At 42.2% G+C, this 25,588-nt stretch overlaps 2 protein-coding genes across 5 annotated transcripts in view; one reads left to right on the forward strand and one right to left on the reverse strand.

The window, feature by feature from the left end:
• Window positions 1-25,588, forward strand: part of arsk (arylsulfatase family, member K) — a 234,335-nt gene that overhangs the window by 79,219 nt on the left and 129,528 nt on the right. Inside the window, exons 8-9 of one of the 4 annotated variants that reach the window (XM_068029723.1) lie at window positions 4,709-4,961; window positions 16,894-19,173. The exons of 1 other annotated variant lie outside the window; for it this stretch is intronic. In XM_068029723.1, the coding sequence (XP_067885824.1) occupies window positions 4,709-4,961; window positions 16,894-16,912 (272 nt within the window). In that variant the 3' untranslated portion in view covers window positions 16,913-19,173. Of the gene's footprint in view, window positions 1-4,708; window positions 5,479-16,893; window positions 19,174-25,588 lie in introns of those variants that run through there. 2 more of the 4 variants (XM_068029724.1, XM_068029722.1) reach the window with 2 other exon arrangements.
• Window positions 13,855-15,376, reverse strand: LOC137368685 (probable G-protein coupled receptor 150). Its single transcript, XM_068028838.1, is given in 3 exon segments — window positions 13,855-14,626; window positions 14,628-15,009; window positions 15,012-15,376. Coding segments are annotated over 3 exon segments (1,194 nt in total). The 5' UTR covers window positions 15,166-15,376; the 3' UTR covers window positions 13,855-13,968.

Raw genomic sequence — 25,588 nt, forward strand, 5'->3', positions numbered from 1 at the left:
ACCCCCAGGGAAACAATGTAAATAGCCATTTACACCATTCTAAGGATTATACCAGAGTTACAGTGGAAGACTAAGTTTAGTTTAGTTTAGTGATACAGCACTGAAACAGGCCCTTCGGCCCACCGAGTCTGTGCCGACCATCAACCACCCATTTATACTAATCCTACACTAATCCCATATTCCCTACCACATCCCCACCTGTCCCTATATTTCCCTACCACCTGCCTATACTAGGGGCAACTTATAATGGCCAATTTACCTACCAACCTACCCCCACTGAATTTCAGGGTCATCATGTCTAACTTACTCTGAGCTACACCTTTTTAATTTTTTTCCTGGGGCATGAGCACCTTTATTACAAAACATAAATGAACTGTGCATTTGTGAAATATTTTCACATGCTGGTAAACCTGATTTATTTTTGTATGTGTAAGCTTCTTGTTAGAGACTTTGACATTTTAAATCTTTCTAAAGTCATTGATTACAGATGGTATTTATGTTTTTGCTTTTTTTTGCCCAAATTTCTGTCCATTACTAATCTGGCAGCTCACTATAAAATTAATTGTATCTCACCAGTGTCATACTGTCATCAAAAACTAGGCTGCTTTTGAAAAAATACCCACACAGAACTGTCCATGTAATCCTTTCACACATTTGTAGATGAATGATGTATCATCGCAGGAGCCTTTCCTTTGAAGAATTGGTGTACAGACTAAACTTGCCAAGATTTTCTATTGCGATCCTACTGTGCCAATTTTTGTTGGTTTTAAATCATTAAAAACTAGTGACAGTCAAACCAGAATGATATGCTAATCTTTTTTGAGTTTTATGTGAACTTATCTGCACAATGTAAGGGCATGAGGGCAATCGAAGGAAGTGTCACAATAGAGTGAAAATTTTGAAAGCCTATAGAAAACCTCAAGACATTTCACTTTATCAGCTTATTCCAAGGCTGAAGAGGCAGAGGATTAAGGGAGACAGGCAAAAGAAGCACAGGGTGCAGGCATTAACAGGGAAATGATAAAGCAGTGCAGCATCCAACACCCTGTTTTATGGCTGCTGAGATGGTGTCACTGCTGCATTAGGTGGTTACATTGAGGGTGGCTTTCTTTGCATTCCGTTCCTCTAGATCAGCATTGCAGCATGCCTACAAGGTGGTGGAATCAAGACAGTGGCTGCAGCTGACCACTGCTGTCATTGGCTGTGGTAGCCCTTTGCTGCATTGCAATTGTAGTTATCTTTCCTGCAGATGGGAATGCTCTGCAGCTGTCTATCCTAAGAACTCTGTCGAAACAGTTCCCACAGACATTGCAAGTTACTGTGGCATTTTCATGGGATAACTTTGCCTCACAATCATCCTGTCATGCATTCTTTCACTCAGTATCATTGAGAGAATGATGTACTGTGAATGGGCTGGTTCTGATGAACCACCCAGCATAACAGTAAGTCAGACCTTCATACTTAGCTGTTCCATTAAGCATCTAATCACAACTTGGCTTCAGAGTTTGCATTTTCAGAGCATGAATCATCTGGCAAATGTGGGGTTTTTTAAATTTGTTCATGGGATGTGGGCATCTTTGGCAAGGTTTACATTTATTGTCCATCCTTAATTTCCCTTGACAACGTGGTGGTGAGCCGCCTGCTTGAACCACTACAGGCGGTGTTGTGTAGGTACACCGACAGTGCTGTTAGGGAGTGAGTTCTGGCATTTTGACCGAGCGACAATGAAGGAGTGGTGATACATTTCTAAGTCAGGATGATGTGTGATGGTATAAAAACAAGAAATGCTGGAACCACTCAGCAGGTCTGGCAGCATCTGTGAAAAGAGAAGCAGAGTTAACGTTTCGGGTCAGTTCCGAAGAAGGGTCACTGACCCGAAACGTTAACTCTGCTTCTCTTTTCACAGATGCTGCCAGACCTGCTGAGTGGTTCCAGCATTTCTTGTTTTTATTTCAGATTTCGAGCATCCGCAGTATTTTGCTTCTTTTATGGTGTGTGATGGTGTTCCCGTGCATCTGCTGTCCTTGTTTCTTTAGCTGATCGAGATTGTGGATTTGGAAGTTTCTGTCAAAGGAGCTTTGGCAAGTTGTTCTAGTGCATCTTGTAGATGGTGCAGACTGTGTTGCGCCAGTGGTTGGGAATGAATGCTTAAGGTGGTGGATCGGAGTGACCAATCAAGTGGGGCTGCTTTGTCATGGATGGTGTCGAGCTTCTTGAGTGGTATTGGAGCTGCACTCATCCAGGCAAGTGAGGAATATTCCATCACATTCCTGACTTGTGCCTTGTAGATGGTGGACAGGGAAGCCAGGAGGTGAATTACTCACCACAGAATACCCATCCTGTGATCTGTTCTTGCATCCACTTTATCTATGTGGCTGGTCCAATTAAGTTTCTGGTTAATGGTGACCCCTGGGATGTTGTTGGTGGGAGATTTGGTGTTGGTAATGTCATTGAATGTCAGGGGTGGTGGATAGATTCTCTCTTGTCTGTCCATAGCTGCAAATGTGCACGAACTGGTGGTCAAGCACACACAACACCTCTTGTGCCACCCAAGATTTCTGGAATCCCTTCATTGGCCCTCCACTTTTTCTTATAAGCACTTTAAGTAGGGATATTCTCATTGGAAAACCAATGGTACCAATAATTGAGCGGGGGGCAAAACAAAACTAAAAATAATTGTCAGAATGGTCATGAGAATTAACATGCCAATAAAATAAGAAATATGGGCAAGAAATGGCCTAAACACTGCTGGAATTAACCTTCTTACAAAATCTTTTAACTTTACTTCATGAACACCTCCATGTCTAGCAGCCCTAGGCACTTATTTGTATGAGCATAACTCATAAGTAGTATTTGTTAGTGTATTAAATATAATCATTTAAAAATGTTTATGCTAATATGCATTTCATTATAGGAAGTAATAAGTAATGCAATATCACGTGATTCAGTTCTCTTGCACAGTCAGTTAACGCTGAAGCATCAAGTCTCCATTAAAGCTCTGTGTCAACCTCTATGTCTGCCCTTCAGCTTCACTTGTATTAATCTAGAAAGAGATAATACAACAGCATTGACCTAGCATAAAGGCTGGGAAAGGTCACGGGGCATTATTACATTATTCCCACACTTTTAAATACTATGTCATAACTCCTTTCTGCATCAGTCCTGCAGCAATTTGTATCATACAAAGAAGGGAAGACCTAGCATTATAGGTTTCTTTTCTTTTTTTTTTCCATGCCATAATACCTCAAACTGGTGTATATGGAAGGGGTTTTCACAAAACAAAAATTGGTTCCTCTGAGATAGCCACTGTAATTGAGTAAAATGGCTATAGTGCTGGTGACCTTCCTGTCCGATACCACTCCCATTAATTCTGATTCAATAATAGGAAGATGTTCCTCATCAGCACATTTGCATGTTATTCTATTCCATTCCTGTTGTCAATATCTGCACGACTATATTGTTAACTTATGAATAACGTAAGGAAATGAAACTTCTTGTTCCTTGCCAAAGGAATTTGTGTTAAAATGTTAATTTAAGCAGGATTGTTGCAATCAATCTAATCAATCAAACAATTTGTTACTTCAATTAATCAGGATCGACTGCAACCAATATAGTGAATATGCTGAGTTTAAATGGAGTTAAGACTGAATAAAACAAGCTAGTTATACAGCAACAACTAATGACTGTGACAAGTAGTGAGTACCGATCCAGGTCGCCCAGGATGGCTGGCATGCACGAACAACACTCTTCACTTTCTCTTCGCCATGCTTTGCTTCTTCTCAGACCCCCCCGAACTGCCCAGGAGTACTAGACTAATGTCAGCATGGATCCACCCTTGGTAGTTCCTCTCCACTACCTAGTGCAACTGAGTCTTATGTTGACAGGACTTGAGTGTCCTGTAAAGGTGTGTAAAGGAAACCTGACCGAGCCCGAAAGCCGAGCCCGAAAGCCAGACCCGGAAGTCCGGCCCGGCCCGAACCCGAACACGTCGTCTGGACCCGTCGGGTTCGAGTAGCAGGCCTTTACATCAGTACATGGGTAAAGGCTGGCTACCCGACCGGACCCTGACAGGATCCTACAACGTGTCGGGTTCGGGCAGGGTCATGTCGAGCTTCGGGCTCCGGTGTTCAGACTGGGGTCGGGTTTCCTTTGCATACCTTTAGTGTCCTGTAAAAGTTCTTCTTAATATGAAATGTCCAATGATGTGTGGAGTTCCTTGTTTAAACCGTGGAGTAAAAGCTCACCCTTATGTTATCTCCTCCTTTCATGGGCCTCTGTAGCCCATGTGTTTGCATCACTCTGAGGTCTACTTTCCTTATTTCTTCCTGTGCTGTCTCCCATGAACAATTCTCAACTCCCTCAAAACATTCCATCTCTAGCCTTCAAGCCTACTTTCAGGGGGATAATTGTCCATATTTGCCTGTTATCAGTTATTTATCCTTAGAACTGTTCATAAGCCCATCCATCCAGTCTAACTGTTCTAACTCCTTATCAGATTATGGAACAATAGAATTATTCACCTAATTGCCTCCTTTCAATAGTTTTATTTTCAGTGCTCAAAACGTTTGTTAATATATCTTTATCATCAATAAGCCGCCTGACATGAAGCATGAGATAAATTTCTATTTATTCAGTATGGCATCTATCCTTTTGCTGGGAAGTTGGTTTTAAAAGGTTTTATGTTGATATTTTTCTAATCTCTCTCCAGATCTATCGGCTGATCCAGATGAATTGACAAATGTTGCCTCTAAGTATTCAAAAGTTACAAGCACCCTTGATCGGAAACTTCGCTCCATATTAAATTACCCAGAAGTGTCCAAATCTGTCCATCAATACAATAAAGTTCAATTCATCAAGTGGAAAGAAAGTCTAGGAAAGAATTATACAGATATTGTTGCCAATCTCAGATGGCACCAGGACTGGCAAAAGGATCCCATAACTTATCAAAATGCTATTAAAAGGTGGTTATATTCAACTACTCATGTGTAGTTTTACATGTATTGTAGTTTCCCACCCTTGCATTGTTATCTCCGATATTCCCCAAAAATCCATCCTTGACCCTCTCCTCTTCCTCAGCTACTTGCTGCTCCTTGCAGCCATTATCCACAAGTGGTGATAGCTTCCACATGAATACCAATATCATCCAACTCTAAACACTACCTCTCTCAACCCCTCCATTGCCTCTGGGCTGGCAGATTGCTTGTCTGACATCCAGTCTTGGTTGTCATAACTTCCTTTAGCTAGACATTAGAAAGACCAAAACCATCACCCTTGGCCTCATTGGAAACTCCACAACATCATCACTGACTCCATTCCCCACCCCAGCTAGACTGTTTACAGTGTCAGGTTCTGATCGCCACTAACCTGAATTTCCAACCCCATATCCTCTCCGCCACAAGAATTAGCTACTTTTATTTCTGTAATATTGCTCACCCACACCCCTACTTCAGTCCATCCACAATTAAAACCTTGATACATGCCTTTCTCACCTTAGTCTTTATTACTTCAGTGCTCTCCTTGCTAGCCTCCTATTCTTCACTCTTCATATAGACTAGCTTGGTCAAAACTGTGAATAACAAAAGGATTGTTAAATGCAGGGGATGGAAATGAATTTTGCATTCAGTGGTAAGTGAGGTGATGTAACCCTGTATTTATTGTCAGGAATATTTGGGAGGTAAATCAACTTCAAAATGAGTTACTCTAGCTACACATCTCAAACACCATGCTTGAGATAGCCTACAGAACACCAGGTAAGCATAAAAAGAACAGTTTTCTCTATGAAGACATAGGTGTAGGGTATGAGAACAGGCAACTAGGAAAATCCCAAGTGCTATAGTGGCAGCAGCTTCGGTGGATCGGACATGACCGCAGGATGGAAGACAGTCATATACCCAAAGACCTTGTGTATGGTGAGGGAGCTGGGACCAGACGTACAGTGGTGCGTCCAAAGCTCCGCTTCAAGAAAGCTTGCAAGTGTGACCTGATGGTCCTAAATGTCGACTATTGCACCTGAGAGCCACTAGCTGGCGAAAGAGGGAAATGGCGACACTTCCTCTGGACTGGTGTGCACTACCACGACAACTAGTTGCAACAGCAGTTTGGCAACAGGCGCCAACGTCAAAAACAACAACTCACAACATCACTTGGTAGCTTCATTTGTGGTAGAACCTGCCTCTCAGGGATTGGCCTTCATAGCCATCAGCAAAGGTGCACCAAGAGAAGACACCCCCACCTAAATGTATTGTTTGCTGCATGTCCATCATCTTATCATAGTGTCAGAGTTCATCAATGTGATGCAAGACTGCTTCTTGACTAAGTCTGTCAAGGAAGCCATGAGGAGCATGTTGTCTTAACCTTGTTTGTAAATGACCTGCACAGTGCACACAAATTAGAAGTTTTAGAACTGGGATGAATATAAACTGTAGAAACAAAAGGGCAATCAGGGGAACAAAGAGGGACTTAGAAAGGAAAACACAGCATCAGAGATGAGCATATTAGTAAAACAATTCTTTGCTGTTTTACTCTTGTAGTACTCAGTGTCGGAAGAGATGAAAATGCTTAAAAGATGCAAAAATGTGCGAAATTAAGGATGAACACAAATAGGGGAAGTAAATGTTAAGAATATTTTCTAAGTATCTGCAAGGGATGATATGAGCAGCATGCCATCCCCAATGGCACTAGGCTAAGTAATATCAAGGACTTCAATATTAATGAATTGGATATCCTAAGAGGACTGAAGAAGCACAAAACAAATAAATCCCCAGGGTGAGCTAATATATATCTCTGAAAGAGATTAGGGAGGAGATTTGTGGGGAACTGACAATCATTATGAGAGAGTCAATGGAGGTACCAGTAGAGTGGAAACATGCTAATGTGCTGCCCATATTCACAGGATGACAAAACACATGTGACTTTAGATCCATTAGTCTCTGATCCAATCATGTAAAATGATGCAGTTCAGTATCCAGAAACAACTTGAGGGGTGTACATAACTCAGTAAACAGCGGCCAACATGGATTCAGAAGGCGATGATCCTCCTAAACCAACCTCAAATTCTTTGGGGAAGTAACCATCCAGGTGAACTGTCATGAGGCTTGTAATGTAACGTAACCAGATTTCCAAAAGTCATTTGATCAAGTTTAACACAAAAGGCTATTAGTTAAACTCAAAGCAGTAGAGATTCACGGTAAACCCTGGGAATGGATTTTTTTAAAATTGAAAAGGTAGAAAATGATGAATACTCATTAGAGGAGTTATGTTTGGTTGTGGGATGGAGCGGAGTATTGAATGAGGTGCCTCCCCTGCACAGTATTGGGACAACTGTTGTTTCTAATTTATATAAATGACATGAATTCAGAAGCTCTATGCAAATTAATTAAATTTGCAGTTGGTATCAAATTAGGAGGGGCTGTGGATTTGGGGAAGATAGTTCAGAAATGCAGAATGAATTGGATAAAATATTTAAGTAATCAACAGTGGCAATGTGTGTCAGCCATGGGTCAGGTGGTAGCTCATGTCTAAGTCAGAAGGTAGTGGGTTCAAGTCCCACACCAAAACTTGAGTATAAAAATATAGACTGACACTCTAGTGCAGTACTCAGGGAATGCTGCACTGTTAGAGGTGCTGTCTTTCAGATGAGACATAAACTGAGGCCCCACCTGTCTTCTCAGGTGGATGTAAAAGATCCCATGTCAATATTTCAAAAGATAGGAAAGTTCTCCAAGGTATCCTGGACAATATCTATCCCTCAATCAACATCACAAAAATTGATTATCTGGTTAATTGTGGGAGCTTGGAGTGCGCAGATTAGCTGCTGTGTTTCCTACATTACAACAGTGACTACACTTCAAGTACTATTTCATTGGCTGTAAAGTGCTTTGGGACATCCTATGGTCATGAAAGGCACAATATAAATGCAAGTCTTTTTATACAAGCAAAGTACAGCACCTAGGAAGCAAAAATGAGAAAAACATATTCAGTGTGTGGTGTTGGATTAGCTAAGGATGAAACCAAGAGATCTAGGGGCTGAATTTTGTGTTGGAGGCAGGGCTCCTGGCTGAAAAGATGGTGGAAACCCCGCCTTTGCCTTTTCATGACCACACCATCCTCCAATCCTGGACAATCCGCCAATATTTTTGATTAAAAGTTTTAGGAGGCAGGATCCCCATCCCTTTAGAGGGACGGGGATCCCGCTTCCAAGAGCTGCGGCCCTCTCAGCATTATCGGCAATACCACCAGGAGCGGTGACCTCTGCCAGTACTGCAGAGGCCTCACACCCAGGCCCAGCGGTGGAATCCCAGAGAGGTAGATGAGGCAGGGTCACCGGGGCCAGCCCAGAAGGCCCCGACAAGGGAGGGTAGTCATTCAGTTGAGGGGGAGGGGGTTCCAGTGGGGGTAAAGTTGTTGTTCCGAAGAAGGGTCACTGACCCGAAACGTTAACTCTGCTTCTCTCTCCACAGATGCTGCCAGGCCTGCTGAGTATTTCCAGCATTTCTTGTTTTTATTTCAGATTTCCATGATCCGCAGTATTTTGCTTTTATTTTGCTGTTTGTGGAAACTTGTGTGCGCAAATTGGCTGCCACGTTTCCTACATTACAACAGCGGATACATGTAAAAAGTACTTAATTGGCTGTAAAGCAATTTGGGAATATCCGGAGGTCATGAAAGATGCTACATAAATGAAAGTTTTTCTTAAACTGTCCTTTGAAAACATCTCAGTTGTATCGAACTGCTACCAGTGGTTCAAGAAAAAGGCCTGCCCTTACATTCTCAGGGCAACTAAAGATTGGCAATAAATGCTGGCCTTGCCAGCACCCCAAGAATGAATTTTTAAAAAAGAGCTGAACTATGATAAAAGATTAGACACTTGGGTTTTTCAAGCTGGACGGGAAGTGTCTGATAAGTGATCTTATAGAGGTATATATGACAGTCGTTGGAATGGAAAATGATGTAAAGATATTGCATAATTTGCTTTTATTTTATTTGTTTTGATTGAAAGAATTGTGGAGTTTAGTGTGCATTGTTCATAATAAGCCACAATGTGAGATCAAGGTGTATGAATGGAAACTATAATTGAATGGGCTATGTAAAGCAAGTACTGGTGATTTATTAAATATTTATTTTATCAGCATTGATTTATTATGATTGCTTTTTTGGGCATCATAAGGTTATCTATAGGAACATAGAAACAGGAGTGGGCCATTTAGCTCCTCGATTCTGTTTTACCATTCAATGAGATTATGGCTGATCTATGACATAATTCCATATATCAGCCTTTGCCCGATATCCCTTAATATGTTTGGCGAACAAAAATCGATCAATCTTGGATTTAAAATTAACGATTGATCTAGCATCGATTGCCATTTGCAGGATGTGAGTTCCAACCTTCTATCACCTTTTGCATGTAGAAATGTTTCTTAATTTCATTCCTGGGAAGTCTGGCTCTAATTTTTAAATTATACCCCCTAGCCCTAGACTCCCCAACCAGCAGAAATAGTTTCTGTCTATTGGTTCCACTTAATATCGTGAAAACTGTGATCAAATCACCCCTCAGCCTTCTAGATTCCAGAGAATACAACCCTAAATTTGTATAATCTCTTGTAATTTAGGCCTTAGAGTTATAGTATTAACTTGACATCATGATGTAGGATTTGATGATTTTGTTCTGATGCCCACAGACCTGATTGTAAATTCTTAACACTCCTGGATTCCCTTCTTGTACCAAGAACTTTCCAGCAAAAACTGCTCCATTATTCTACGAAGCTACTTCACAGGAATGGTAGCATTGTGGTTATGTAACTGGACTAGTAATCCAGAGGTCTGAACTAATGTTCTGTGGAGTTTTTTTTCCAAAGAGCTATCTTCCAATAGCCCATGTGGGAGTTATGAATAATAGGAGAGGTAGAAGAAGAGAATTGATATTTAGTCAATTACTCCTTTTGATATTTTGTCATAAAACCCACCGAATATTCTTTTGGGGGAGGCATTGGTTAATACTTGACTATGGCTGCAAAACAGGTGGTGCAATAGTAATATGTTCCCAAAGAGGTCAGCTCAAGGATTGCCTGAAATTGGTCTTCAGGCCTCATTACTATTAATGGGATATTGTATTAATGAGGTAGTGCAAGGAGCTAATGGGCTTCTTTCCACTAAGATCGAGATCATCCATCCAGCTCCTGCTACTGCATCTTCCCCTTCCCCTGTCCACCAAAACATGGTTCCCCCATGCCCTAGTCCTGACGTGCATCTTTCTCTAGTTTTTCTCCTGAGCTCACCTTGTCCATGAGACCCACCTCCTGCTCTCTCAACCCTATTCCCATTGCTGACCACCCAACTTCCCTTCCTGGTTCCCATGCTAGCAGATATTGTAAATGGTTTCACCTCCTCAGGTAATGTACCCCTCCCTTTTCAAATCTGTCATCATCATCCCCCCCCACCAAAATGAAACACCCGTGACCCCTCTGTCCTTGCAAACTACTTCCCCATCTTCAGCCTCCCTTTCCTCTGAAGTCTTTGAACATGTTGCTTCCCAAATCTGTGCTCTCCTTTCCCTTAACTCCATGTTTGAATGATCCTAATCAATCGCAAATGGTATCCTCTGTGACTGACCATGGTGCACTATTCCCCCTTATCCTTTTCGACCTCTACACAGCCTTTGACACGGTTGACCATGCCAACTTCTTCAAATGTCTTCCTCCACTGTCCAACCGAGTTAGAATGCTCTCTCCTGGATCCATTCTTATCTTTCCAGTTGTAGCCAGAGAATCTCGTGCAATTGCTCTTTTTGCACCCCGTGCAATTATTTATAGAGTCCTCCAAGGAACTATTCATGGCCCAGCCCTACTTCTTATTTACATGTTGTCTCTCAGGCACTATCATCCAAAGGCATAATGACAGGTTTCACATGTATCCTGATGATATCTAGCTCTACCTCCACCACCATCTCTCTCAACCCCTCCACTGCTTCTGTGTTGTCAGACTGTTTTTCCAACATCCAGCCCTGGATGAGCTGCAATTTCCTCCAATTAAACTTTGGAAAGACCAAAGCCATTGTATTTTTATTTTGATTCATGGCTGTCGTGGTTGGTGTCTTAATTTATTAACTTCTCGTGCCTGCCGCTGCTCCATGAATTTATCGATTCAGCTAGTGATGGCTGGTCCTTTGTTATTAATCAATTCACTGGTGCCTATGTGGTTATGCTGCAGCATGCCTTTAGTTGTGATGTATGTGTTTGCATTGATTTCTGTGGATTAATTTTCCTATTATTCTACAGTGTCATAAACAGTAACGCATTTGTTCTATTCTAACTTCTGTTTATTCCATTAATTTTTAATCTCCATGTTATTATAGTAATTTTTGTTCAATCTTTTAAAGTGTATTGTCACATCTTTGGGAACATCATGATAAAATACTGTACAGGCCTTTATTCCCTGTATGCAAAGCTATAGGAGATCAACTGGTATATTACAAAGATTACCTGAAGGGACAAATTGCAGATACACATGGTGTTTCACATTTGGGTGGGGGCTTCATTATGCATCAATGGTCCACCAGCTCAAGATTATATATATATGTCTGCAAAACAGCTCCGAACTACATTTCCACCCACATTACTCTGAAAAATGTTAATGTTAAGAGGTATAGTTTGAATAAAGCACCAACAGAATAACAGTTGACTTTAAATTATTTGCTTTTATACTTCATGTAACTTTCCTGCCACAATGCCTAACTAGAGATGTCAGCTGTGGTTCAGTGGTTGCACTCTTGTCTTGGAGTCAAAAGTTGAGGATTCAAGTCCCACTTCAGAATCTTAAGCACATAGTCAAGGCTAACCTTCCATTACTGAGGGAGCACTGCACTGTTGAAGGTATCGTCCTTTGGAGGAGATGTTAAACCAATGCCCCATCTGCTTTCTCAGTTGAATTTAAAATACACCATTGCACTATTTTGAAGAAAAGTAGAGGGGTTCTCCCTGGTGTCCTGGCCCATATTTATAGCTCAACCAATATCAATAGAAGTCAGATATCTGGTCATTACCACATTGTGTTTGTGGTATCTTGCTGTGCGCAAATTGGCTGCTGCATTTCCTACATTACAACAATGGCTACAGTTCAAAATTACTTAATTGGTTATGAAGCACTTTGAGATGCCCTGAGGTTGTGTAAGGTGCTATATAAATGCAAGTTCTTTCTTTAACGACAACGGAAATTGAATTACTGTATTAAATTATAAACCAGGGAAAAGGTATATACACAGGCAAAATGTTGCAAAAGAAATATAAATTGAATAATGTAACTTTTAAAATCAAATTAAATTATTGTACTGTACCTCTAAGTAACAGTGAACTGTGCCATGGCTGGCAGGACTGAGATTTTTTTGCATTTCTTCACAAGATTAATTCAATCTAACCATGGATGATGTAGTTTGGCATAAGGGCAGCACAGTGGCGCATCGGTTAGCACCGCAGCCTCACAGCTCCAGCGACCCGGGTTCAATTCTGGGTACTGCCTGTGTGGAGTTTGCAAGTTCTCCTTGTATCTGTGCGGGTTTTCTCCGGATGCTCCGGTTTCCTCCTTGCAGGTTGGTAGGTAAATTGACCATTATAAATTGCCCCTAGTATAGGTAGGTGGTAGGGAAATATAGGGACAGGTGGGGATGTGGTAGGAATATGGGATTAGTGTAGGATTAGTATAAATGGGTGGTTGATGGTCGGCACGGACTCGCTGGGCCTGTTTCAGTGCTGTATCTCTAAACTAAAGGAAGGAAATGATAGTGTGCATATTAACTACATGTCTTTCTATGCCTGTGTATGTTAGTTGGGAGACGTAAACGGTGATAAAGAGAGACAATAATCCAAAATTCCTCTAACTGGTCAATGAATGGTACCTGCCATTAGTTAGACCCGGCCTCACCCATTTAATGCCCATGATATTTTGCGTAGCTAGATGCTGCAAGTGCGAGTTGGAAATGGCACTCTGACCTCGACAGGTCATTTGGGATCCAAATGAACAGTGCAAACAACAGTATATCTCCTTAAACAATCAGACGGAAGGATTGTGAACAGGACTGTGCAAGGTCTGGACAAGGAAGTGTAGGTTAGGAACTTCACTCTGCTCCATCACTTTGAATGGGAAGCCAGACAGCAGTAGTGCAACACACAGTAGGGGGTGCTTTCCCAACAGTAATTTTTTGATTTCTGCAATTAACTGCGCATCTGCCCTCACCCGAAATAGCTGTGGTATTTGCATTTAAATAATGATGAGCTGCCGTAGCCTCACCGTTATTTTGACAGCAATTTTGAGCCAATATGAAATATTTGGAACCTTTTTCGATCTGCGTTTACGCTGTGGAGAAAATTTGAAGAGAAATATGTCTAATTCTGATATAAGCAGCATTATGTTCTTGCCTTGTTATAATTTGATTTTTAAAGCATAGCGCCTAAGAAAGAATTCGAATTCTTCAGACTTTACATTTTAGGGGACAATTCGAAACATGAAATGCGAATATCTCTAACCTGTAGCAGGAGGGGTGATGTACTAAAATGCGGCTGAGATTCACAGACTTTAATTCTGCTGAAAATAAAAGGGACCTGGTCCATTTGCTAAGGGAGTCTTTGCATTGTCAAAGTGTCCACAGGAGCTTTGGGGTCATTTTGGAGACTGGGTTTCCAGCCTTGTTAATTGAAAGGCAAATAACAACCCAACCAAGTAGCTGATCAGACCGATGACAGAAAGAACAGTATTGTTCTACTATGAGGCCCAAAAGAAAGAACAGTCTTGCAAAGAGCGAAATGCGTTGAACGGTTCATTCAAAGCCAAACAACAGTTTAATAAAAGGGAAATAATCGAAGGCTTAACTATTTTACATTTCCTTACGATAAATACATGTTTGGAATAGTTTAAAGGGTGCTGTAACAATACAATAAGAACGTGACTAACACCAGCAATGTCAGTTGGGTTGGGCACTCTTCAGATAGAACTATCACAGGATGCGAGCTCGCTGTTGGGAGACGACGGTTTGACAAAGCAAACTGAATGGATCGTGTCTGCCTCAGATGTGGTGGTGCTTGAGTGCTCTACACGTTTCCCAACTGCGCACAGTTCCCTGTGGAATGTGTTTTCTCTGTAATCTTTCAGACAGGCGAAGCACACGTTCTTCTCCAGTCGTATCAAGTAGGCGTTGCTGGTCTTGAAGAACAGGTAGATATATGGGTTGACGGCACTGTTGGAACCCACAAAGATTCCCAGGAGCGCAATCACCTCGGCGTCTGTCTCCGTCGTGGCCCCAAAGGCTACTTTCATCTCTATGATAAAATAAGTTAACCCGCAAACTATAAAGAGTATGATAATCACAAGGGTCATCTTTAGTGTCTTCACCTTGGCTCTTGGAATGGAGCTGTTGGTAGCGATGATTCGGATTGGCCTCTTCTGTTGCTTATCATCAACGTTTTTACTTGTTTTGCAATTTTCGATGTGCTGCTCTTTCCTCCATATGGCTCAGAGAATTCTCGTATACGCCACGCACAGGATGCAGAAAGGAGCAAAGAAGACAGTAATGGTACCATATATGATATACATCTGGAAGTGCCATTTGGGCAGGTGCCCAAACGTGCTCAGGCATTTCTCTGTTTTCCTGTTCTGTCAGTTTGAAGACAAAGGCTTGGGGGATGGAGAGCACGAAAGCACAGATCCAAGATATGGTTGTCAAGATCTTGGTAGGGAAAGGAGAGTCCAGTGGATTGACTATTACATGGTGCCTTTCCAACGCGATAATCGCCATGATGCTGGAAGAAGCAATCAATCCAAAGACCTGAAAAACTTTGAAAAATCTGCAGGCGAAATCTCCAGCCAGCCATTCGTCTTCCAACACTTCCCAAATGATCTGAGACAGCAGGATCATGATAGAGACACACAGGTCCGCCGTAGCCAGGTTAATGATGAGGAAATCAAGTTTCCGCCTCTTGCTTTTACTGCAACAGATCCTGTGCAGCACTGCCACATTTCCTATGCCAGGGTGAAAATGACCGTCATGGAGATGATTCGGATCTGTCTGTTGTACAACGGGAGCTCTAAGACTTCGCTCACATTACCTGATGAATTCATACTCCAGGCATCCAGAGAAAAGTTTCTTTGAACCGGACTGTGCAAGGTAGTCACCGTCTCCATTACGCAAAACGTTATTTCGGTTATAAATTTGTCTTGGTTCAGTGTAAAACTTAAACTTTCTGGGCATTCGAACTGAAAGATTTAGAGACCGAAATCATTAAGAGCTGTACTGATATACAAATATATACTATCAGCGTCATCTGACGACTTAAGTAACCCAATGTTTCATGTTGGCAGGAGAGTACGTCTGACGTCTCTGCTGCGAGAGGCATTGGCTTGCTTTCTATATGGTAATTTCAGTTCAGTACTTATATTCTCCTTTCAAAGCTTTTGAAAAGCAACACCTTTGACGTCTCCAACGACTTGTTGCTGTAGTGCAACAACACCTTTGACATAAATGGATTGGACACATAGACTGGAGCGGTCTCCTGAATTAAAGGTTAAATATCTTTTGACATCTGCCTGATATGAAAGTTCGAGTATGGACGTGAGATTATTGTTCTACAAAGGTTCAGCATTTTTACTTATGCTAAAAACAATTTTATGTTTAGAGTCGATCACTGCGATGAATAATAAATACAATCCTGCTTAAACATAATCTGTCAGGATGTACAAAATAAAAATCAGGTCTCCAAAAGCCATGTTTTATATCTGGTGAGCAGTGTGTGCCATCTACAAGATGCACTGCAGCAACGCACCAAGGCTACTCGGGCAGCACCTTCCAAGCTCGCGATCTCTACCACCTAGAAGGACAAGGGCAGCAGATGTATGGGAACACCACCACCTGCAAGTTCCCCTCCGAGCCACACAGCTCATCACCACCTTGTCATGGACAATTAGGAATGGATAATAAATGATGGCATGGCCAGCGATGCCCACAAACCATGAAACCAATAAATTTCGGAGTAAAACTTAAATCGCTTTGCATTCTGCTTGCTGGTTATGTGGGATAGCATCAAACTACAGTCAATTGCTCTTACAGATTCTGTACATTGTATTCGATATAACCGTGCAGTGTTACAAAATTCAATTCCACCGAACTTGCTGTAATCATACATAGATATTAAAGTTTTGTTGATGGATTTTGTAAGCGTTTATTTGCACCGTTCCTATGCAGAATTACAATGGTCCCCGATTTTGAGTAATGTTCTAAAGCCAGCTGTTGATACATTATCACTACAGGAAGCGATTTTAACATTCTAAATTCTCATTCTCCTTCACTGAAGCTGTGCTAGTTTAATGTGCTGATATGAGTATTTTTTTTAAAAAGTGCTGGTGGTGTTTTTTTTTGGATGCAGCAACTCTCAATTTAAGATTTGTCCTTTTTTCCGTTGCACTTGATGGATACATGTTAGCTGAGCAGCTAGTGTGGACTTATCATTTGAGGTAGCTAAATCAAATATATCGTTTTCATTGCTTCTGTTCCAAAATGCTTTGAATCAAAAGGCAATCTTTTGTTTCCGTGCTTCGCAGTGCTCCGAGACGATCTGGTGGCATTTTACTGTTTCTCAGACCATCTGTAATTATAATTAATCTAGTTCTTGTTAACATTATATGTGATCTTACCTTTAATTATACCAAATTGGGGTCAAAAGCAGAGGGATCTACCCCTCGAACAAATTACGGCAAAGCTCCCCAGTGATTTATGAATTAAGCAAGACAACGATGGATAAATAGGTTAAATAGGCAAAAGGCAATTTTATCCAATCAATAAAACTATATAACCTTTTCGGTAGGAATTAAGTAATATATACCTAGTTCACTGTTTGTTGTTCTACTTTAACGCAGTTTTTCTAATCGGGAGTAAACGCGAACGGCAAGACTTGAAGCGTTGTCTTTTATGAACGGACGATTGCCCAGGTATGTCCTATCCACAAAAAAAAACAGGGCAAAACTCTTGATCACTTCCTGCCTTATCAACCGCCTCCCAGTCACCAGTAAAATAATGGAAGGAATAATGGATACTGCATTTGAGTGACACCTACTCAGCAATAACCTTCATGCTCGGTTTGGATTCTACCATAACCACCCGGCTCCAAACCTCATCACAGCTTAGATCCAAACTTGATGCAAGCGCTGAATGCCAGAGGGTAGGTGAGAGTATCTGCCATTGGCATCAAGGCAATATTTGACCAAGTATGGCACCAAGGAGACAGAGCATACCTGAAGTTAGTCGGGGTCAAGGGACAAATCCTCCAGTGGCTGGAGTAATACCTGGTGCAAAGGAAGGATTGTCATTGGAGACCAATCATCACAATCCCAGCTGTCACTGCAGGTGGTCCTCAGGAAAGTGATCTTGGTCATCCATCTTCAGCTGTTTCATCAATGATCTTCCATCTGTCATAAGGTCAGAAGTGAAGCTATTTGCTAATAATTCTACAGTGTTCAGTTCCATTTACAACTCCTCTGATAATGAAGCAGCCTATTGCCAAGCTTCAGCAGGGCTGACAAGTGACAGGTAATATCCGCACCATATAAGTTCCAGGTAATGATCATCTCAAACATGAAAAACCCAGCATATTCCCATGATCTTCAACTGTGTCATTACTACTGTGTCATTCTCACAGTAGGAGTCACTATTGACCAGCAGCTTAACTGGACCACCGATATCAACACTGTAGCTACAAAAGGACAGAGGCTCACTTTCTGACACCTTGAAGCCTTTCCACTATCTATAATACTTAAGTTAGGTGTGTAATCGAATGCTAACCACTCATCTAAGTGGGTGTAGCCACAACACCAACCAAAAATCTTGACATGTTTCAACACAGAGCAATTCTCTTGATTGTTATTACTACTAATAAATACAATATCTACCCTGTCCATCATTGACACACTATGGCAGCAAAATGTATGAGCTATAGGATCACTAAGGTTACTTCAACATCTCCCCCTGCAATTTCAACCACTTCAACCATCACCTCTGAGTTTTCCTCCTAACACATTATTCGGCCTTGGACATATATTATAATTCCTTGAATGCTGTGTCACTATCCTGCAATTCCCTATCTACCAGCATTATGGGAGCGATGCCAACACAAGAACTGGAACAATTCATATAGAAGGCCTACAACTACCTTCTCAGCACAGCTAGAGATTGGCAATAAATGTGGCCTTGCCAGCATCACCCATATTTCGACAATAAATAATAAAAGAAAAACAACAGTAGAAAAAAACTTAGACTTAAATTTGAAACTACTAATTTAAAAAAATCATGGCTTGACTACTGTGATTTCCACAGGTCAGATGGAATGAAATCAGTTTTCGGTCAGTGCTTTTTCACTGAAGGTTATCCAACAGTTTTTTCATCCAAACACAGTGGTAACAGTAAAGTAGTTCTTTTGTATACAACACTTCTGCAGTGAGTGGACCCAGATAGGTCCATGTTATGAAAATGCTTCATGTGGAGTTCTAATTGTACAAGAGCATGTGTGATCTTCTGGTTGGTGAATTCACGCATACTACAGTCCTAAGTCCAATATTTTTATGTGGGAGATTTTTTTTAAAATCCTGGTGTCTATAAACATGTGTCACACAGGATGTAGTATCAATGCATTAGACACTTATACTTGAACTACACCAGTTAAAGCTTCTGCCATTATGAATTCTAAATTGCTACAAGCATGGTCTGAACTCAATTTCTGTGTGAAGTCATATAGGAATATCACAGCTACATATTATTTGCTGATGAAGCTGTAGGACAGAGTTTCCTATGTGGTTTGGTCTGTAGGTTAAATGTTTCAGTTCATTGTTTGGAAGCTTCAGGATTATAATGTGTGATGGAGTGTTGGACTTGAATGTGACATATTATTCTCTTATTTTTGCAAACTCAATTTTTCTATACAATTTTCTCATGTTTAATTTGATTACAACGATTCCATGATATGAATGGTTCTAATAGTTTTTCCCCATTTTTCAAATTGAAGTTTGACTAGAGATGGTAGTGGGATTAACTCGGCCACTTGGTACCACTTCGAATAATGAAAAGTATTTTTTTTGAAAAAATTGTATAGCACTACTCCAAAGAACAAAAATGTTATATAAATAAAGGACAAAATAGATATTTGAGTTCCATTTTATGTGTCCACATAAAACTTCTTTTTCGTCAGCCAGGCAATAGGTAATTGACCACAAGCAGATTTTTAAACATTTCCAACGGGAATTTCAATGTAAAAAGATCAACACTTACCTATTACATGTGTCTGTTACTATTACGAACTGTCATGCACGGAAGGAGCTGTGATGAAATAAACAATGAAATAGAAGAATTATGAATTTAAAAAGTCAACTGTTAAACAAAACCATAGGAACATGGACACGGTCAAAATGGAGTAGTGGTCACATGACCCCTTTGTATTGGAAATCAACAAACCTGTCTGCAACGATGAAACTCATTAACCTCATCTGAAATAGCTCTGGGGAGAAACTCTTTGAAATTGAAAGGAGCACTATGGCATATTGATGATCCCTATCAACATGAATGAACAAAGGGTTCTAGAGACAGACTGACTCACAGTCCAAACCAAAATGAATAGGTGTGAAGTAGCACAGTGTTAACAGAATGGTCCCCATTCAGACATCAATTGATAGCCGTGGTTTCCACATCCTGGTCCACTGGTCACTGCAGAGGAGAGGGCCATGTGTCTCCATACAGAAACTCTGATGTAATGAATTTTTGCCTTAAAAAGGTAGCCTTCTGGAGAGAGAGGGGAGATCAAGCCAAGACCCCAGAAAGCTAGTCCTGCCAGAGGCTATGCAAGAGATCTAGCCAAGCAAGAAGAACGCTGCTGAACAACAACTGGAAACACCAATAAAGCAGAAACATCACAAAGTGACTTTGAGACTCTCCATCTGTGAAGGTAACAAAATCCACACCAATCAGCTTTGTGCTGAGTTGTAACCACTAGAACTCTACAACAACTTCACTAAGACTACAAATACCCAGGCCTGCACCTTTAAAATGACTCTCCTCCTGAGAAGATTCAACAGGTTGTCTATAAACCACGACCACCTACCTCACTTTGGACTTTAATCTGAATCCTACCCTTTTCTTTCTATCTACTTATTCTTGTGTATGTGTGTGTGGGTGAATGGTAAGGTTGCAACCATTTCGGGAATTGTGTAAAAATAAATTGTTATTTTTTTCCCATGAGAAAATCTGTCATTTGTCTGTTTATTTGACCTTAAAGAAACCCGGGGGCTGACACATTGGGCTGAATTTTATGTGCCCACTGCCAATTTCAGCGGTGGGTGAGAAAAAAGGTGACCCACCCATGTGGGCCGCATGTCGTACAGCTGCCACAATCTTCCATGCGGTGGCTACTTAAATAGCTGGGGCAGCCCGATCACTTGGAGGGAGGGGTGGGCTGTCCATCCCCGGCAATGGCGTCAGCTGCCTGCGCGCAGGTGCTGACATTTTTAAAGGACTGTCAGCCTACTGTGAAATTTAAATATTTAAAGGGAAATGGAAGTAAAATAATTAAATATTCTACCTCTCTCCCATGCCCCAATAATTATTAAATTAATTATTTGCCCTCCCCCCAAAACACTTACTTTTACCATCTGACCTTCCCTCACAAACTGCACAAGCTTTCAACTCCAACCCTTCACACCATCCCCTACTCCCATAACATTAATTTGACCTCATTCCCTGCCTCCCGCATTGATAAACTTACCTATTCACCCTGCCCTACCAGCATGGTCCCTCATTTCCCCAGACAGGGATCCGAAGGCACAGGAGTGCCAGCCACCAGGCCGAAGATCGCAGTGGGACATCAGGTGGTGACGTGGGTTTCATTAATTCATTTATTTTAATTTATATAAATATTCAAATTGCCGTCCCGTCGTGGAGTGGCAGGTTGGCCACCATGAGGTCTCGCCACCACCAGTAATATCGGGCCACGCTCTCCCGGCATCAAGATGCATGGCAGCCCTCTCCCAGGGGCATCTACAGGCGCCCCCCCCCAACCCTCTCCCCACCGTCCCCCTGAAGAGCTCGAGGCCTGGGGGAGAACAAATTCCAGCCCATCATTTTAACATAGAAACATAGAAAATAGGAGCAGGAGTAGGCCATTCGGCCCCTCAAGCCTGCTCCGTCATTCATCACGATCATGGCTGATCATCCAACTCAGTAACCTGTTCCCGCTTTCTCCCCAGATCCTTTGATCCCTCTCACCCCAAGAGCTATATCTAATTGCTTCTTGAAAACATACAATGTTTTAGCCTCAACTGCTCTCTGTGGTAGCGAATTCCACAGGCTCACCACTCTCTGAGTGAAGAAATTTCTCCTCATCTAATTCCTGAAAGATTTACCCCGTATCCTTAGATTATGACTCCTGTTTCTGGACTCCCCCACCATCGGGAACATCCTTCCTGCATCTACCCTGTCAAGTCCTGTTAGAATTCTATAGGTTTCTATGAGATCCCTCCTCACTCTTCTGAACTCCAGCGAATACAATCCTAACTGACTCAATATCTCATCATACGTCAGTCCTGCCATCCCAGGAATCAGTCTGGTAAACCTTCGCTGCATTCCCTCGATAGCAAGAACATCCTTCCTCAGATAAGGAGACCAAAACTGCACATAATATTCCAGGTGTGGCCTCACCAAGGCCCTGTATAATTGCAGCAAGACATCCCTGCTCCTGTACTCGAATCCTCTCGCCATGAAGGTCAACATACCATTTGCCTTTTTTACCGCCTGTTGCACCTGCATGCTTACCTTCAGTGACTGGTGTACAAGAACACCCAGGTCTCGCTGCATATTCCCCTCTCTCAGTTTATAGCCATTCAGATAATAATCTGCCTTCCTGTTTTTGCTACCGAAGTGGATAACCTCATATTTATCCACATTATACTGCATCTGCCATGCATTTGCCCACTCACAACTTGTCCAAATCACCCTGAAGCCTCTCTGCATCCTCCTCACAACTCACCCTCCCACCCAGTTTTGTGTCATCTGCAAATTTGGCGATATTACATTTAGATCCCTCAGCTAAATCATTAATATATATTGTGAATAGCTGGGGTCCTAGCACCAATCGCTGCTGTACCCCACTGATCACTGTCTGCCATTCGGAAAAAGACCCGTTTATTCCTACTCTTTGTTTCCTGTTTTTTTTTAACAAAACACGGTTGCGGTCAGTTGGGAAGTGAATGGTGGGAACCACCCACACCCCTTTCCACAAAATAAAAGCAAAATACTGCAGATGCTGGAAATCTGAAATGAAAACATAAATGCTGGAAATACTCAGCAGGTCAAACAGCATCTGTGGAGAGAGAAACAGAGTTAACATTTCAGAACTGATGAAAGGTCACAGACCAGAAACGTTGAGCTGCCAAGCCCATGATATTGGGCTCTGTAGTGGGGGGCCCCTGAATATGGGTCTGGCAGCAGCCCGCTAAGGAGGCCGACGTCGGGAGGGCCCGGCTCGATCCTCCCGGCAGCAGCGAGGCTCCATGGTGGCCCCCACCCCCACCCCCTCGCCACCCCCACACTGGGCGACGGGACCTGAATTTCAATATTTATATCAATCAAATAAATGCATTTAAATAAACTGACCTTCCATCTTCCAGGCCCGCTGCGATCCTCAGTGGGGCGGCCATCATTCCTGTGCCTTCAATTCCCCATCCGGGAAAAGCCAGTGTGACACTAGCGAAGTCAAGATTTTCAGTGCGGGGTTGGTGGGGGGGCGGGTGCGGTGCAGAGTCAATTAAACATAATGAGTGTAGGGGGTGGTGGGAAGGGGTGAACTTTAAATTTTGTGCATTCTTGGTGGGGGCAAAGTCAGATTTAAATGTTAAGTGCTTTGGGGCAGGAAGGGCAGATAGTTAACATAATTGTTATTGGGAGGTGGGAAAGGGGCATTCGAAATTTATTTGATGACTTTTGGCAGGTATAGCTTTAAAAATTTAAATATGCTGGCAGAGCTGGCTGCCCTTTACAAACGGCGCCAGTGCCTATGCACAGGCCATTGCCAGGGACAGACAGCCACGCCCCCTCCACATGATTGGGGGGGTTGCGGGCTGCTCCGGCTATTTAAATGAGCCACCACATGGGAGGTTGCGGTGGCTGTTTGGTGTGCGGGCAGCCACTTTTTGAGCTCACCGCTGAGATCGATGGCAGGCTCTTAAAATCCAGCCCGTTAACTCTGTTTCTCTCTTCACAGATGCAGCCAGACCTGCTGAGTATTTCCAGGACTTTCTGTTTTTATCTCACACCTCTTTCCATCTGGCTGAAACAGAACATAACATAAATGACAGATGGTAAAAAGACCTATTAGTCCCAGATAGTTGTGATGCCTTATGTCAGGCAAACCCCCCCATCTGCCAAGCCTGAGGCACACATGATTTCGCCATATGAACATTTAAATTTAAAATTGCAAGCCCCTGGCTGGAAGTATATTTGCATAGTACCAGATGGTATTGAAATAAAGGAACCAGTCCCTGCCCCAATACACAGAAGAGACCTGGTCAAACCAGTCAGTCATGTGACCATCTGCTGGCCAACTAGGGGAGCTTTGAACTGGACAAACAGAATTTGAACTCAGAATGCCGTGTGCTCCTGGGACTGAAGCAAGAATTACCTCCTCTCCTGTCTGCCTGCTCATCTGTCAGGGAACTGAATCTTGTGAAGACATGTGAACCTCAAAGAGAGAAGGGTTTCCTTTGTGAACAGGGTTTAAGCAGAATATTGGGCCCCAACGAAACGCAAGAATTACCTAAAAAGGACTATACTGTGAGCGAAGCACAGTAACAAGATATTGCCTCAAACTGTTCCACTTTATCTTTTCTTCTCTTTTCTGTCCCTATCTGCATCTGTATATTGCGTGTGCATACTAGCATGGGCACGTCGTATATCCATAGGCGTGAACCGTATTAGAGTTTAAGTAAGTTGAATAAATTTCACTTTTCTTATTAAACCAAAGAAAGCCTGTTTGTGCTCATTTCTTTGCCTTATAATTGGAAAGCTGTGAACAAGAATTCACAAAGGGAGAGCTCAAAACACAGTGTGCTAAAATAAAACCCTGTAACAATAAGATCAGGTGAAGACAATAAAAGACCTCTAGACACCTTTCTCAACTGGTCGTAACAGAAACTTGGGTGCCAGTGTCTGGATTGTTACCCACAGACGAACGAGTGAAATTGGAAGTGGGAAGCCAAATTGTTCCCAATCAAAAAGAACAAATCAATACAGGTTTTCTTGTGGTTGTGTGTGATTGACATGTCTACAACTGAAGCGAGTAGCTCTCCAAGCCAGGGTGAAGTAACTTGGGATAACTTCAAAGCACTGTCTATGGAGGAGTTGAGAAAAATGATTGAGCAGTGTGGGATCACTGTACGTGGCAAGACTAGGAAGTCTGAACTCCTAAGGCTAGTGGTCCACCATTTTTCCCTTGATTCAGAAGAAGAGAGGCAGTGTTATAAGCAGACCCAGACAGGGTACTGCTAGCAAAGATACAATTGGAACAAAGGAAACTTGAATTAGAAGAGAGGGAGAAAGAGAGGGCCTTCCAAAATGAACATGAAGAAAATGAAAGGCAGGAGAAGGAACAAGAGAGAGAGGAGAGAGAGAGATAGAGAGGAAGAAAATTCCAGAAAGAATGCTAAGAAAGAGAGTTGAAGCAGCTTGAGTTAACTAGGGGACGACAGAGTAACCCCACTGAAAGCATGGCCAATATGGAGGAGCACAATTCAGGATTGGGTACAAGATTGCTAAAACTCGCTCAACTAATTCCAAAATTCAATGAGGAAAATGTGGAAGCGTTTCTCGTGTCTTTTGAGAAACTGGCAAGGCAGCTAAAATGGCCAGCTGAGACCTGGTCTCTCTAACTGCAAAGCAAACTAACTGGAAAAGCCCATGAGGTTTGTTCCTTGTTGTCAGATGAGAGTTCATCAAATTATGAACTGACCAAAAATGCTATCCTCGGGGCATATGAATTAGTACCCGAAGCCTATCGCCAAAAGTTTAGGACCCTCAAAAAGCAAGCTCTGGAATTTGAAAGAAGTAAGCAGCTGGCTTTTGACTAGTGGCTGAGGCTTTAAAAATGCAACTCAGCTATGAGACTCTCAGAGAAGTAATCCTGTTAGAGGAATTTAAAAATTCTCTCCCATTGTCAATAAAAACTCATGTAGAGCAGCAGCGGGTTCAGGGGGCCCGGCAAGTGGCCGTTCTGTCAATATGTTTGCTATAATTTATAAGTTGGTTTCCCATGGGAGACCCTTTCCTAATCACCCCCACAAATCCGAAAAGGACAAAGGGTGGGAAGGTGATATTCGCCCAGGCAGTCCTGGAAGAGAAAGGAAAGCAGGAGACACAGGGGCCTCCTCCAGCCAAAAAGGAAGGTGCTGTGAGAAAGAGTGAAACCCGGAAACCTCTGTGCTTCCATTGTAATAAGGCAGGGCATTTAAAAGCTGACTGCTGGAAACTAAAGGGCAAACCGGTAGGGTTAATCGGGCACACCCATTCAGTGGAGATAGGACC

Source organism: Heterodontus francisci, chromosome 4 (genome assembly GCF_036365525.1).
Source record: "Heterodontus francisci isolate sHetFra1 chromosome 4, sHetFra1.hap1, whole genome shotgun sequence".
Classification (NCBI taxonomy): Eukaryota; Metazoa; Chordata; class Chondrichthyes; order Heterodontiformes; family Heterodontidae; genus Heterodontus; species Heterodontus francisci.